We start from the raw sequence: 16,224 nt of genomic DNA, 5'->3' as shown, positions 1-16,224 counted from the left end.
TCACTGCCTGCTGTCTCTTACATTTATTTTTTATTTTTGTTGTCTTTTTTTTCTGAATTGTGTGTGCTTCACATACATCTCTGGCACCCTCTAGCACATCCTTTGATCAAATGAAACTACAATGTTGAGCACTTTTGGAATTTCAGAGTATTCAACCACATTAAGCTGATAACTGATTATTTGTATGAATAAAGTACTGATCATTTTCCGAATACAACAAGCTCTCAAAAACCCAGTTAGGTACCGGTCATTGTCTTACGAAGGGCCACATCAAACACACAATTAAAGGCAACATCCAAAGTTTAGACCCATTGTTTTATCTCACGTTCATTTCCTATACAACAATTGAGTTTGATTGAACTATTTATGACTTCCTGTCCTCCTCAAGACAGCCTTATTAGATTGCATTACAGAAGCATAATCACTGTAGTAGTGGTTCCTCACGTTACTAGAACAAAAAAAGGCTGTGCTTTTCACAACATTTAATCCATAGAAGGACCTGTTGAAGGAAAGACCGTTGACATATATTTGACACAAAAGATCACTGGGAAATCATTCATTGAAGTTAGAATATTCTATGACACTTTGGCCTAACCCAGGCCTCCTTTAAGACTCCATGTTTCATCTGTAGGTGCTATAAAGCAATTGTTGGTGTGAAGCTTCTCCCCTTGCTCTGTAATATGAGTAGTATTTTGATTTCAATAACACATTTCTAACATAAATGTATAAATATAGAAAAATGTAAACGTGCATATTGAAAATATCACATTTTTGATTGAGCTAAGTATTCTATTTATTGTTGAACATAATATGCTCTACAGACATATCAACATTCAAGAGTGGGATCCCTGCTACTTTTAAAGTTATGATCCAATTTGTAAGCATCACCAACACAGTGAATGTGAAAATGTATAAAAAATGGTTGCCCTCTGTGTTGGTGCTTTGCAGGATGTCCAAGGAGGGCTGTGATTGGCTACATTGCCTACCAAGCCAATTTCTCTGTATAAAATGGGCCATAACGTTACAACTAACAGAGAACCCACTTTAGGACATTAATACGTTCGTGGAGTAATTTTTGTGAAAATCCCCAAAATCATGGTATTTTTTTGTTTTAGTTTCGTGAGGAAACACCTATAGGGCAAATGACAAACTCCCCACTGGGCACAGATGTAAATTAAGCGTTTATTCCACGTTGGTTCAACATAATTTCACTGAAATGACATGGAAACAACATTGATTTAACCAGTGTGTGCCCAGTGGGCTGTGCACAACTTCTTCACCAGAGCCACATGACTGGTAGAAAGTAGGACACTACCTTATATATAAGGTTGAGGGTGACGTTTTAGACAGGCCCATACGTTTTATTTAATTGTAAATACACAAAAAGTTTACTGCATAGGGATTATATGGAGATTTTCGGGCGGGGCTTCCTGCATGTTTCTAGACACTCTCTCCATTCCTGCTGAGGCCTCTGGGTCAGCTGTGGACACCCCTTGAGAAGTGACAGCATTTGCTGTCTCCCCCTTCTGGACACGATAGACACACATATACACTAATATGGCTACTCCAGATACGGTTGTGAGGAGAGCCGTGATGATGAGTCCAACATTTGGTTTGTACCATTCTGTTGAAAGTGAACGGAGAGGAGAACACAAGAGTTACTGTGAAATCTGAGCATTGGGTATGGAGTGTAAGATAATTCAGACAATCGCCATGCAAGCAGATTGCACTGTACCAATCGGTTACAGTACAGAGTAGGGGAGAGGCGGACATACTGTGAATACCCATACAAGTGATGGAGTTGCTTTTAGTTAAGCGAGAAAACATAGGTACTCACTGCTCACGAAGATCCTCACTGAGGACACAGTCTGTTCAGACCCTCTAATTCTACAGGCATACTCTCCTGATAAGACAGGCGCATGAAGCATGGTCCTCATCTCCTCTCCTGAGGCGATTTGCACGTTGTCGATTGTGTTAATGTACGAATCTACGGAGACCCTCGTCAAGTCCATGGAAAGCTGAGTAAAATGACGAGAAGAAACATCACAAATTGAGTTGTTGTTGACGTTATACAGTACTTGCATACCACCAGTACTCTGCCCTACAAAGGCAAACATGCAGTAACTACACTTTTGGTCAAAATGTAGGTAAGACTGAAATCAGGCTTTATAGTATGTGTTTTATCGTGTGACAAAGTGTCCTGGTTCAATTACGTTCAGTTTCAGAGAACATGGAGTGTGAAATATGCAGTAACTGCAAAATCCAAGTAAAAACCAAGGCAAACTGTCATGTTTTGTCATATATGTCTTGTCATTATGCTTTCCCTTCTGTTCGTTTCCCCCTGCTGGTCTTATTAGGTTCGTTCCCTTTTTCTATCCCTCTCTCTCTCCCTCCCTCTCTCTCCTCTCTCTATTGTTCCGTTCCTGCTCCCAGCTGTTCCTCATTCTCCTACTCACTCATTTAGTCTTTCCACACCTGTTCCCTATCTTGTCCTCTGATTAGAGTCCCTATTTCTCCCCTTGTTTTCCGTTTCTGTCCTGTCGGATCCTTGTATATTGTTCGCCGTGCTGTGTCTTTGTCTCGCCCTGTCGTGTCTTGTTTCCCTCAGATGCTGCGTGTGAGCAGGTGTCTGAGTCTGCTACGGTCGGTGCCTTCCCGAGGCAACCTACAGTTTATGGTCGAGTCTCCAGTCTGTCCTCGTCACTACGAGTGGAATTAGTTTTTTATGTTTTGTTTTCTGCTCTGATTTGTCTAGGAGTATTGCCAATTTCCTTTGCTGGAATAAAGACTCTGTTTTCGCCAAGTCGCTTTTGGGTCCTCATTCACCTGCATAACACAAACAGCAGTAACAGAAGTTACTGCACTTTGGCTTTGTTCAATTATGTTTTGACAGCATTTACCAACTCTGCCATACACAGGCAAACTGCAGTAACTATGCAAACAGTGAAACTGAGAAAAATGTCTACAACATTTATTTGCTGTCCAGCCAATATGGTGTAGATAAGTAATAATGCACTTTGTATTATCTTATTATAAAGGGATTTTTTTATGCATAGAAATCATGACAACTGATTTGACCTATGACCCCTATGTCAAATAAATGACCATACAAAGTCAAACAGAAAAAACAACAAGAAAGTTGGATACACACATTTAGATTGTAGATATTGCACAAAGTCAAATATATGTTTGAGGTATAATTATTCTGCGTGATGAAAATAGTCCTTACCTTTTGACAAAAAAATGGTTATGAGGGTTACTACAATACAAAATTCAAAACATGAAAAGATAACTACATAAAACCATTAAATAGAGTTGGACTGTGCACTGAACAAACATATAAATGCAACATGTAAAGTGTTGGTCCCATTGTTTCATGAGCTGAAATAAAATATCCCCGAAATGTGCATAAATGTGTTACCATCCCTGTTAGTGAACATTTTTTCTTTGCCAAGATACTCCATCCACCTGACAGGTGTGGCCCATCAAAAAGTTGATTAAACACCATGATCATTAAATAGGTGCACCTTGTGCTGGGACAATAAAATGCCACTCTCTGATGTGCAGTCACACAACGCCACAGATGTATTCAAGTTGACGGAGCGTGCAATTGGCATGCCAACTGCAGGAATTTCCACCAGAGCTGTTGTCAGAGAATGCAATGTTCTCTACCATAAGCCGCCTTATGTAATTTTATAGGATTTTGCAGTACGTCCAACTGGCCTCACAACCACAGAACACATGTATGGAGTTGTGTGGGTGAGCTGTTTGCTGATGTCAAAGTTGTGAACAGAGTGCCCCATGGTGGCGGTGGGGTTATGGTATGGGCAGGCATAAGCTACGGACAACAAACACAATTGCACTTTATCGATAGCAATTTGAATGCACAGATATACCGTGATGAGATCCTGAGGCCTATTTTCACTATCACCTCATGTTTCAGCATGGTAATGCACCTCCCCATGTCGCAAGGATCTGTACACAATTCCTGAAAGCTGAAAATGTCCCAGATAATTCATGGCCTGCATACTCGCCAGACTTGTCACCCATTGAGCATGTTTGGAATGGTCTGGATCAACTTGTACGACAGCTTGTTCCAGTTCCCGGCAATGTCCAGAAAACTTTGCACAACCATTGAAGATGAGTGGGACAACATTCCACAGGCCATAATCAACAGCCTGATCAACTCTATGAGAAGGAGATGTCGCGCCGCTTGAGACAAATGGTGGTCACAACCAGATACTGACTGGTTACTGGTCACACCAGATACACTAGGTACTGACGCCCCTGCCAATTACTCAAGGTATTTGTGACCAACAGATGAATATCTGCATTCCCAGTCATGTGAAATCCATACATTAGGGCCTAATGAATTTATTTAAATTGACCGATTTCCTTATATGAACTGAAACTCAGTAAAATCGTTGATATTGTTGCATGTTGTGTTTATATTTTTGTTCAGTAAAGTTAGACCTCTCAAATGGTTTCCATCAAACAGGAAAATACAGTTAGATTGTAGATACTGCACTTTGCCTTTGCATTACCCATATAGTTGTTTATCGGTGGGTCCTCTGCGGGACTAACATAGGCTAATGCGATTAGCTTGAGGTTGTAAGTAACAAGAAAATTTCATAGGACATAGACATATCTGATATTGGCAGAAAGTTTAAATTCTTGTTAATCTAATGGCACTGTCCAATTTACAGTAGCTATTACAGTGAAATAATAATATTTTTTTCTTTTTTTACCTTTCTTTAACTAGTCAAGTCAGTTAAGAACAAATTCTTATTTTCAATGACGACCTAGGAACAGTGGGTTAACTGCCTTGTTCAAGTGGCAGAATGACAGATTTCTACCTTGTCAGCTCAGGGATTCAATCTTGCAACCTTTCGGTTACTAGTCCAACACTCTAACCACTAGGCTACCTGCCGCAATACCATGCTATTGTAGAGTGCACAATTTTGAACATGAAAAGTTCTTAATAAACCAATTAGGCACATTTGGGCAGTCTTTTGACACTTTTTTTTTACAGAAATGCAATGGTTCATTGGATCAGTCTAACACTTTGCGCATACAATGATGTCATCTAGTGGCCAAAATCTAAATTACAGCTGGGCTGAAATAATACATGATTGCCTTTCTCTTGCATCCATCCAAAGATGGTACAAAAAAAACATTTGTTTTTTTCTTTTTATGATCTTTTACCAGATCTATTGTGTTATATTCTCCTACATTCCTTTCACATTTCCACAAACTTCAAAGTGTTTCCTTTAAAATGGTACCAAGAATATGCATATCCTTAGTTACAGGCAGTTAGATTTGGGTTGGTCATTTTAGGCGAAAATTGAAAAAAGGGTGTGATCCTGAAGAGGTTTTAAGGTCATAAATTAGCAGAGTGCAGTAATAGCATTTTATGGTTCAGAGGTCAGATTAGTGGGCATGGTTGATGTGCATAAGAATGACTTCAATAATAAGATGATACATCACTGCATTCTCACTTATCTACCTACAACTTATTTGGCTGGTTAGCAAAAAAAAAACTTTAAAAAAAACTTTAAAGCCATTTATCTCAGTTTCACTGTTAGCGTACTAGTATTATAGGAAGCTACAGTGTTACCTTTTCCGTACCAAACCAAGGGGCATTGAACATGCAGGACAATTCCAACGAGTGCTCATCACTGATGTCGACTCTCGATACCTCTCTGTAGCCTGTGACTGAGATCTTAGTAGTTGGCAGAGCATCTACAGGCAGAGGAAGAGGATTAGAAAAATAATCCAGACCAAAAAAAAATAATCCATACAAAATATAAAAATGAAAAACTCTTCAAAATACAAGTATCTGGTCAAAACAGTGTCACAAAACATTAGGTAACGCCTTTACAGAGTGTTACCCAATCCTGGGGACCCAAAGGGGTGAATTTATTTTTTCATGACCAACATTAAAACACCTGATTCAATTTATCAAAAGCTTGATGAGCAGTTTTTAAGTTGAATCCGCTAAATTAGTGGTGGGCTATAAACAAACATGTGCAGACCTTTGGATCTCCAGGACCAGGATTGGGAAAAACCCTGCACTGACGGCAATTTAACAACCAACAACCTGTTAAAGAGTTGTACAGAATTAACACCAACCAACATGAAGAATGCACTCTCTCCCACCTGAGCAAACCATCTTCACCCCCTTCCTTGAGTTACAAAGGGGCTGCACCGCATCAATCTGACACTCCCTGAGTCGTCCCTCGCTTCCTCTGCACAATATGGAACCGATGGAGAAGTCAACCTTATGGTTGTAGTCTTGCTTCGTCGAGACGGAAGATAGTGTCCCACAGCCCAGCTCTCGACAAACCACGATACCCATTGCCCGGTTCCAGCTTTCTATCTGTTGGCACACAGGGCCCCAGCTGCCTCTGACCCGCACCTCCAGTTGTCCCAGACACTTGGAGCCCTGATACTGGGGCACAAGACGGATAGGCGCCTCCTCTGCGAGAAGCGGGGTGGAGAGTCAGAGGACATATTACATATTCAACAAGTGACTTTTTAGTTAGTAATTTGAATCTGGTCATATACAGTATAACAAATAAAGAAGGAAGGTCACACAGTCATATACTGAATACTCACATAAAATGTACTGGTAAACCGACGTTTCCGCACGCATTGACTTCTTGAAGAGGGCACTGAGTGCCGAAACGTTTGTTTACCCAGTAAATTGTTGTGAACATACAGTACATGACCGTGTGACTTTCCTTCGTCATTAAATTGCTGGGAGAATATACAGGTATTGACTTTCTTTCATGTTTTTTCAAGTTTACTCTCCCTTAGTTAGCACCTCTAGAAACAGTTTTTGGTTGGGCGTCAGCTCATGCTTTTTACTGGACGCTGGTCAGTGCCTGCAGACTGCCAACACATTATATTACAGTACAACACAGCATTATTGCTGTAGGCTTATTGACTATTAACTCTTCCTGAGCTCATACACCAACCTGCAATAGCTGGGAGGGAACTGGAAGGAGGAGAGAGGTAAATATGCTGGTTGAAGTCCACAATCTCTAGTCTGCAGACAAACTCGAAGTTTTCTGTGCTGTCCACTAGCCACTTGGTCAGTGTGATGGAATCGTGGCTGTCAAGAAGGGCCGCTGACCCCGTAAACTTAAAGATCTCGTTTCCCACAGTAACAGGCAGCTGTCTGTTGTAAAGGGCCAGGGTTCTGTTGGGGAAGCGGGTGGTAGTTTGGCAGCTGATGGTGTAGTTTCCTCCAATGGGTATGAAGGCGGGCACCACCAAAATTGGCACTGGAAGAGAGGCTATTCGAGTGTCGAAGACAGATGGAAAGATATAAGAGAGTCAGAGAGATAGGACAGTGAATGTAATACATTTATTGATGGACAGTTCTCTTTAAGTCTTTCTCTCTTGGCTATTTCTTTCTTTGTAGATTTCAGTAATCATAATGACTCAGGGATCGATTCAAGCCTTATTGCGACGACTGGTAATGGCCACTTGATTGACAGCTGATCTCTCGTTAAACCATCAATACAATTCTACTCATTGGTCAACCATGTGCGGCGGCCGCTCAAAACTTCAGCTAATTTCATTTTTTGGCGCCTCGAGCGTCCGAGCCAACAGCGCCGCTCACGGGTGCGAGCTCCGTGAACTGCGCCGCTTGCAAAACTACTTGCGTTTTGGCTGCCTGCCTTCCTACCCCCACTAAGTCTATGAGACCTTTGCAAGTTACCGCGGCCCACCTGTAAGCGCCTTTATCGGGGATCGAGGTACGACCCAAGTGCAGAATGTGTGAAGTAACAATGTTTATTGTAACCGCAGGGGCAGGCAAACGACAGGTCAAGGCAGGCGGGGGTCGATAATCTAGAGCGGAGGCACAAGACGGCAGGTACAAGACGACAGGCAGGCTCAGGGTCAGGTCAGGCAGAGGTCAGTAATCCGGAGGCGGAGCAAAGGTACAGGATGGCAGGAAGGCTCAGAGGCAGGCAGTGGTCAGGCGGGTGGGAACAGGGTCAGGACTGGCAAATGTCGAAAACCAGGAGGACGAGAAAAGAGAGACTAGGGCCAACCAGGAGCTGAGACAAAATGCTGGTAGGCTTGAACAAACGAGATGAACTGGCAACAGACAGAAAACACAGGTATAAATACACAGGGGATAATGGGGAAGATGGGGCGACACCTAGAGGGGGGGGCGGAGACAAGCATAAAGACAGGTGAAACAGATCAGGTCGTGACAGCCTTCACATGGATGTCTTTTTATCTTTCATCAGAGACACTGGATATAATGCCAAGAAGCTTGTGTCTCTGCCCTGGCAATAGGGTTTGTTGTCCACAGAGTGGAACGGCGGGCTGTCAAGCCCTCGCCTATTCCTCTCTTTGCGTTGGTGGATACTTCTCGTTATTTTCATAATTTTTGGGAATACTCAAAGGATGTTGACGTCAACCGCCTGTATTCAATGGAGAGTGAGATGCTATGCTAGCCTCATGAATATGCATAGACCGCCTCGAACGCCGATATAAAGTGCTTTTTCTCAAAGTTCCCGGGATGTCACGTGCATCACACTCACCGACCAGTTTATGACGCACATCACCCCGTTCACCGTAATGGATCTCTCCTACAGAAAGTGAGACACGTGGCCGCGGCTTGCTATATAAAGCAGGCTGACAAGCGTCAAGGCATTCAGCTACAGTTAGAAAGGGCAAAACAAGTGACCTAAGGTTCTTTGAGCAAGAATCGTGCAAGCTAACGGGCGGGCAACAAAAAGACAATGGTGCAGTGCAACAGTGGCGTGCATAACGGCATCTCGGGAACACACCACTTGTCGATCTTTGACGCTAATGGGCTATTGCAGCAGACGACTACACCGAGATGCACAACTATCAGCTATAAAAAAAGAAGGGGCTCCAGTGGGCACATGATCACCAACACTGGAGTGGAAAGAGTTCAGTTTACTTGAGTGGCCTGCGCAGTCCCCAGACCTCAACCCAATAGAGCCTCTTTGAGATGAGACGGAATGGGATGTTTGTAGCGTGAATGTGCTGCCGTCCAATCTTGGGGCGGCAGCGTAGCCTAGTGGTTAGAGCGTTGGACTAGTAACCGGAAGGTTGCGAGTTCAAACCCCCGAGCTGACAAGGTGCAAATCTGTCGTTCTGCCCCTGAACAGGCAGTTAACCCACTGTTCCCAGGCCGTCATTGAAAATAAGAATGTGTTCTTAACTGACTTGCCTGGATAAATAAAGGTAAAAAAAAAGAATCTGCAGCAACTGCGTGATGCCATTATGTTAGCATGGAACAACATCCCCGTGGAACATTTCCAGGCTGTTCTGGAGGCAAAGGGGGGTCCGACCCAGTACCAAATGGTTGTACCTAATAAACTGTCCGGTGAGTGCATATCAGTACACTCGTAAGAACCTAAACATTACAAAACTTCTACGAGATCAAATAAGGCTCACATATCAAAACAGCAATACATTTTCGTCTTGACTAAATTCGACATTCTCGCATTGTCCCCCATACAAAAACTCCTCACTAGCTTAATAATGAGCGATCTGCTTAACAGGTTTTGGGCAGCGTAAACTCTCTTGCTTCACCTCTTCCTCTGTCTTTTAGTCCTGATTGCAACCAACATTTTTCAAGACGATTTTGCCCTCTGCTAAGTATTGTCATCGGACTATTTTAATCTTTATATTTGAGAGGGTTTAGGGCAACTTCAATGATGGCAGTCTAAGTTATGTAGCGAATGACAGAATAATGTGAGTCCTCAGGCGAGGTTATTTTAGGTCGGAACGTAATCTCCGTTAGTAGGGAACGTAATCTCCGTTAGTAGGGAACGTAATCTCCGTTAGTAGGGAACGTAATCTCCGTTAGTAGGGAACGTAATCTCCGTTAGTAGGGAACGTAATCTCCGTTAGTAGGGAACGTAATCTCCGTTAGTAGGGAACGTAATCTCCGTTAGTAGGGAACGTAATCTCCGTTAGTAGGGAACGTAATCTCCGTTAGTAGGGAACGTAATCTCCGTTAGTAGGGAACGTAATCTCCGTTAGTAGGGAACGTAATCTCCGTTAGTAGGGAACGTAATCTCCGTTAGTAGGGAACGTAATCTCCGTTAGTAGGAACGTAATCTCCGTTAGTAGGGAACGTAATCTCCGTTAGTAGGGAACGTAATCTCCGTTAGTAGGGAACGTAATCTCCGTTAGTAGGGAACGTAATCTCCGTTAGTAGGGAACGTAATCTCCGTTAGTAGGGAACGTAATCTCCGTTAGTAGGGAACGTAATCTCCGTTAGTAGGGAACGTAATCTCCGTTAGTAGGGAACGTAATCTCCGTTAGTAGGGAACGTAATCTCCGTTAGTAGCGTGTTAAGAAATCCAGCGGTAATTTGTAGGTGAGCATTAAATTATGTGTCTTTGTTGCAATGCTGCCATAATAATTATCTGTAAGGCCTGTAATGTTTTACTGATTCCATTTTAACCCCTTTTACTCCCCAATTTCGATCTTGTCTCATCGCTGCAACTCCCCAACGGGCTCGGGAGGCGAAGGTCGAGTCATGCGTCCTCCGAAACATAACACGCCAAACGGCGCTTCTTTAATACCCGCCCGCTTAACACGGAAGCCAGCTGCACGAATGTGTTGGAGGAAACGCCATTCAACTGACGACCGCGAGGCTCGCAAACAAATAATGCACAACTAATCCTGAAACTAAAATACTGTAGCAACCTTAGTTCAACACGTAGCGTTTGTCTCTTGGGGAGACTAAAAGAGGCATAGTTCAACCACAATCTGAGAGGAAGTTGTGTATCTCTTTACTGGAAGTTTATTTCAATTTTTTTAAGTGAAGAGGGGCACCCGTTAAACATTACATTTGTATGCCCTCATGATGATCTGTAATAAGAGAGTTAGACATTATGACACACTTACAGATGGTAAGGTTGGCTGGATTGCTTTTCCCCGACACGTCTCCAGTATTGCTGGCATTGTACCAGCATACGTAGATCCCCTCATTGGCTGCAATGGCTTTCGTGGTGAACCTGACATTATCTCTGTTTTGTATAGTGAGGGAATGTATTGCAGAGAGGGATTGGTTGTCCCAGCTAAAAGAGACAGTTATTGGCAATCTAACGTTTGTCGGAAGTGTGCAGATCAGCTCCACGTCTGAGAAAAGTTGGATGTTGCTGGCGAAACGGGGGCGGTAGAAAGAGAGTGAGGGGGCTGGAAGAGGGCCTGTGGAAGAGTGAGAAAAGTGTGCAATCACTACAAAGGTACAGCAACACACACACCACAGGAGGCTGCTGATGGGAGGGTAGCTCATAATAATGGCTAGAATGCAGTGAATGCAACGGTATCAAACACATGGAAACCTTGTGTTTGTCGTGTTCGATTCCATTTATTCTGTTCCAGCCATTACTAAGATCCCATCCTCCCCAATTAAAGTCCAAAGAACCGCCTATCACACACACACACACACACAAACCTTGTTTTCCAATACATCATATTGCCTGTGGGTTACACAGTGCTATGCAAAAGTACTCGGTTGCAGGATTTTCACATTTCATAGTGTTAGATGGATCCAGCCTTGCAAAACTTTTATGAAACCCTTTACACTGATGCTTGCTACATAGGTGACCACACTACAGCTCTCCAGTTAATCACAACACTTCACATGACTTGTGAAGAGGATGTTGCTTTACAGAAGGATATTCTGATACAATGCAAAGTATACAACATTATTAAGGGAAACTGTTACAAGCTGTTTTCCTGTGTTATAGTTGCAGCCAGGGGTGTAATCATTACTCCAAACAGTTGCAATTCATTTTGCAACTAAAACTAGCGTTTCTACAACCCCAGTTGTTTATTTTTTTAATGTTCGGTATTTCCATCATTATCCACTAGGTTTGCTGCAAATTCAAAATCCTATGAAATTTTATTTAATTGACACAAGCTGTCTCCAATCAATATTATGTATAATATTATTACCATTGCATTGTTGGAAAGAGGTCTCAAGGTTAAACATTTCACTGTACTGTTTTACACTTGCGCTTATGGCGAAAATAAAGTTGTGCGAACTTAACTGAGTGTGTCTCCCATAAACACCAATAGTCAGAATTAAATCAAGAAATCGGTCATTCATTTGGATGTTTTTGACAAGGAGGTCTTAGTCGCACAATTTGACATCTAACTAAGATGTTTGGTGGAGCATTTCTAAAGTGAAAACATTGACATGAAAATTAGTCGTCTCTCGTTGAATGAAAAAAAAACAAAAAAACACTTAATTTAAGAATCCCGTCCATAGTTTCCACTCCAACTGTTGACCAATCACCAACAGAGGGGAGTAAACTTTGGCTATCGAAATTCAACTTGCCTCAAGAAAGCCGAGAAAACCCAGCCAAAGACCAAAACCCACAAAAACGTCACAAAAATATGTCATAATATATATGTCATAATATATGCGAACTATTTCGACTGGGATGTATATGGTAAGCTTTAGGCGATTCCCCCACCAAACACTCACACACAACCAGACAATGATTTATTGGAGACCGCTTGTGTCAGGTAAATAACATTTTATACATACAGCGAGCCTAGTGAATAATGCTTGTAAATAAAATTAACCCATAAAAATCAACCAAAACAACTGGCCCTACTTATAGTGCGCTGTATGTCTGCTGTCTGACTACTGCTGACTACTGCTGTCAGCTACATTATGAACATAATGACATGTTCTTCAGTGATACTCTACTAACGATACATAACGTATAATACTGTACATAATGCGCCTGGTTCTCTCTCACACCGGGAACATGGATTCATTTACATACAAACTATGTATGGAGAGAAACAACCAGTTTTAACAAGCACATTTGGAAATATGCAAGAGAGAGCATGCTTACCCTGAGTCCAAACCACCCTGGCTGACTGCCCAAGCCACAAGATGGTGAGCACTGGGTGAGAAGGAGAGGAAAGAGACATTTTGGTGTTGTGTAACTGCTTCAACTTCCCACCCCACAACTTACTGATAGTGAATATTCTTTAACCATACACTGACTGTAAACATATATTCTGATCACACCGATCTGTTGAATAGAAAAACAAATGATAAATAAACAGAGAGGTCCAAAAAGGATTTGGACCGTGATACATTTGTTGTTTTGGCTCTGTGCTCAAGCACTTTGGATTTGAAATGATACAAAATGCAGACTGTCAGCTTTAATTTGATGGTACCCCCCCCCCAAACAAAAAAAAACAATTTGGACAATTCACTTAAATATGTCTATTAAAGTAGTCAAAAGTTTACTACTTGGTCCCCCTATTCCTAGCTCACAATGACTACATCAAGCTAGTGACTCTACAAACTTACAGAGGCACAAAGATCATACCCCAAGACATTACCAATAACAAGGAATGATAGCATTGTTTGGGGATGTATGATATTTATGCCTTCAAGTTTGTCACTCATCATTATCCACAATTAATTCAGGATTATCTGTAATCATAGTAGCAGCCACGTTATTGTAGAGGTGTTCAGAAACATATCCTATTCTTATTTACAATAAAAGTTATTACAAAATTACACAATACAATATTTACCATTAATTTCTGTTGGGCACAAAATAATCAGAAACGCAGCCAAAACAAGTTTGTAGAAATCTTAGGAAGTCTCAAGGTTTTGCTCACCCGAGGTAGCGTATCTCATGTCAAACTGTAGACCACACTATTTACCAAGAGTTTTCATCTATAACCTTCATAGCTGTCTATTTACCACCACAAACCAAATTCTTTGGTTCCCTAAAATGAGGGGGCATGTAGAAAAATACCCGTAATTTCGAAACGGTTCAAATTAAAGTCTGCACAAAGCTAAAACAACAACACTTGTCACTGTCCAAATACTTTTAGACTTCACTGTATATAAAAGGTCATTATTTAAAGATATAAAAAGTTTTGTAAAAATGCTTTGTAAATTAAGTGCCGACAAAGAATAATGGGGTGCCAACAAAGTTAATTTGTGCTGTTTATGTTCATGCTGTAAGACAGTACATGTACAATGTATGTATACTTATATACTGTAGGATAAATAAGTATTTGTAAATATGAATGCACTGAAAGCTGTCATTTTTATATTCAATCAAACCCTTTACATATGAATGAAAGTTTACAAAATTATAAATGTTCACATTTAAACAGTCCTCAGCATTGTGGTTAATTGTTTAAAAAATAAATGTCCATCCATATAAATGTCCATATTGAACAAATACTCTTTAGATGTATTGCCATACGTAAAAATGTACCTGTTACGCTGAGCATCGCCATGGTGAATGAAACTGACGATAATAACTGGTCAATAAATTCCAGAAAATGTATTTGAGCAATAGCAAATGGGGAAGATCTGAACTTCCCACACAAACTGTCAGTACTTTACATAATACTAGAAACGTTGTTATTCACAGAGTTCGAGCTGTTGGAGGAATCGAATACCAGATTAATTCAGCACATATTGAATTATGAAGCCAGTGTAACATTTTTACACTTGTTTATCCAGTCATTGATCATTGTAACTAGAATGGTTTCGGATATTGTTTTATTAGTTTGACTTTCTTGTCAAGAAATATTCACATCTGATGATGGGATTTAACAAAATGTTGGCACAAACGTTTTTTTTCATGGATATGATGATTTTTACAAATTGATCATTCAATTTACAACACAATAACCCCTGGATAAGGCTTCTTCACTCTGTTAGAAATGAGGCAATATGGATTATACCATTGCTCATTGTTTTCCACAAGAGGGCAGTGTTGTTCTGCTTTCCTTTGAGAGCTTCAACCTCTGCTTCGATATGATATCACAACAACTCACATTCGGACTAAAATACCACAACTTGCATCTGGCCTACGAAGTACTTGTGCAACACTAGGTAAGGAATCAAAAAAAGCAATACACTGAACTGTCTGAACAAAACAATACCCTCATTGCAATTTGTAACACAGTTGAGATGTAGACTGTAAAATTCTTTGTCATGACACACAACACCCTAGACCCAGTCCAATTCGCATAACTGCTCCAACAGATCCACAGATCCACGCAATCTCAACTGCACTTCACACTGCCCTCTCCCACCTGGACAAGAGGGGAAATACAGTAACTATGTGAGATTGCTGTTCATAGACTACAGCTCAGTGTTCAACACTATAATCCCCTCCAAGCTCTTCATCAAGTTAGGAACCCTGGGACTGAACTCCTCCCACGGCAACTGGAGCCTGGACTTCCTGACAGGCCAGCCCCAGGAGGTGAGGGTAGGCAACAACACTTCTGCCACGCTGACCCTCAACACGGGGGTCTCTCAGAGGTGTGTGCTTAGTCCCCTCCTGTACTCCCTGGTCACCCACGACTGCACGGCCACGCATGACTCCAACACCATCATCAAGTTTGCTGTGGACACGATGATGCTTGGCCTGATCAACAACGGCAATGAGTCAGCCTACGGGGAGGAGGTCAGAGACTTCACAGTGTTGTGCCAGGATGATAACCTCTCCCTCAATGTCAGTAAGAGCAAGGGGCTGATCGTGGACTATAGGAGAAAGTGGGGAGAGCACATCCCCATCCACATTGACGGGACTGTTGTGGAGTGGGTTGAGAGCTTCAAGTTCCTTGGCGTCCACATCACTAAAGACCTAACATGTTCCACACACATCCACACAGTCATAAAGAGGGCACGGCAGTGACTCATCCCCCTTGGGATGCTGACAAGATTCTTAAGAAGTTCTACAGTTGCACCATCAAGAGCATCTTGACTAGCTGCATCACCGCTTTGTATGGCAAATGCACTACCCTTGACTGACAAGCACTACAGAGGGTGGTGCGGACAGCCTAGTACATCCCTGCCATCCCAGACCGCTATATTAGGCGGTGTCAGAGGAAGGCCTGAAAAATTGCCAAAGACTCCATCCACCCAAGCCATAGACTGTTCAGTCTGCTACCGTCCGGCAAACGGTACCATAGCATCGGCTCTCGGACAGGCAGGCTCCGAGAGAGCTTCTACCCCGAAGCTATAAGACTGTTAAATAGCCAGACTGCTAATTAGTAAATTAATGGTACCCGAACTATCTGCACTGACTTTATCTTGCACTGACCGTACGCATTCTCACTAGACTATATACAGTATATACATATTACATTGACACTCACACACAAAAGTCACAGACATTTACATACATTACATATGCACACACACAT

General features: G+C 41.9%; 1 protein-coding gene across 2 annotated transcripts; it reads right to left on the bottom strand.

Annotated features, from left to right (window-relative positions):
* Window positions 1-1,162: 1,162 nt before the first annotated feature.
* On the bottom strand, window positions 1,163-14,358 carry si:dkey-195m11.11. Of its 2 annotated transcripts, none has more exons than XM_046310017.1 (8): window positions 14,280-14,358; window positions 12,885-12,935; window positions 10,915-11,217; window positions 6,981-7,301; window positions 6,160-6,480; window positions 5,618-5,742; window positions 1,838-2,018; window positions 1,163-1,624 (listed from the first exon to the last, which is right to left on the bottom strand). In XM_046310017.1, exons 1-8 carry the CDS (start codon window positions 14,299-14,301, stop codon window positions 1,389-1,391), a joined length of 1,560 nt encoding a protein of 519 aa, XP_046165973.1. In that variant the 5' UTR covers window positions 14,302-14,358; the 3' UTR covers window positions 1,163-1,388. The 2 variants fall into 2 exon arrangements, with proteins under 2 accessions (XP_046165973.1, XP_046165974.1); XM_046310018.1 differs by lacking the exon at window positions 14,280-14,358 and adding an exon at window positions 13,669-13,754.
* Between the last annotated feature and the right edge of the window lie 1,866 nt (window positions 14,359-16,224).

This window comes from Oncorhynchus gorbuscha, linkage group LG18, assembly GCF_021184085.1.
Source record: "Oncorhynchus gorbuscha isolate QuinsamMale2020 ecotype Even-year linkage group LG18, OgorEven_v1.0, whole genome shotgun sequence".
NCBI classification, from domain to species: domain Eukaryota; kingdom Metazoa; phylum Chordata; class Actinopteri; order Salmoniformes; family Salmonidae; genus Oncorhynchus; species Oncorhynchus gorbuscha.
Note: the sequence above shows the minus strand (reverse complement) of the source record. Positions and strands in the feature narration are given on the sequence as shown.

Bases quoted from the DNA above. Each gene is read 5' to 3' on its own strand.
- si:dkey-195m11.11 (XM_046310017.1), bottom strand. From the start codon at position 14,301: ATGGCGATGCTCAGCGTAACAG. The intron at 7,302-10,914 runs GTAAGTGTGTCA...ACACTCGAATAG, and splicing joins TCCAGCCAACCTTACCATCT to CCTCTCTTCCAGTGCCAATT. The intron at 6,481-6,980 runs GTTGGTGTATGA...CGCTTCTCGCAG, and splicing joins TTCCCTCCCAGCTATTGCAG to AGGAGGCGCCTATCCGTCTT.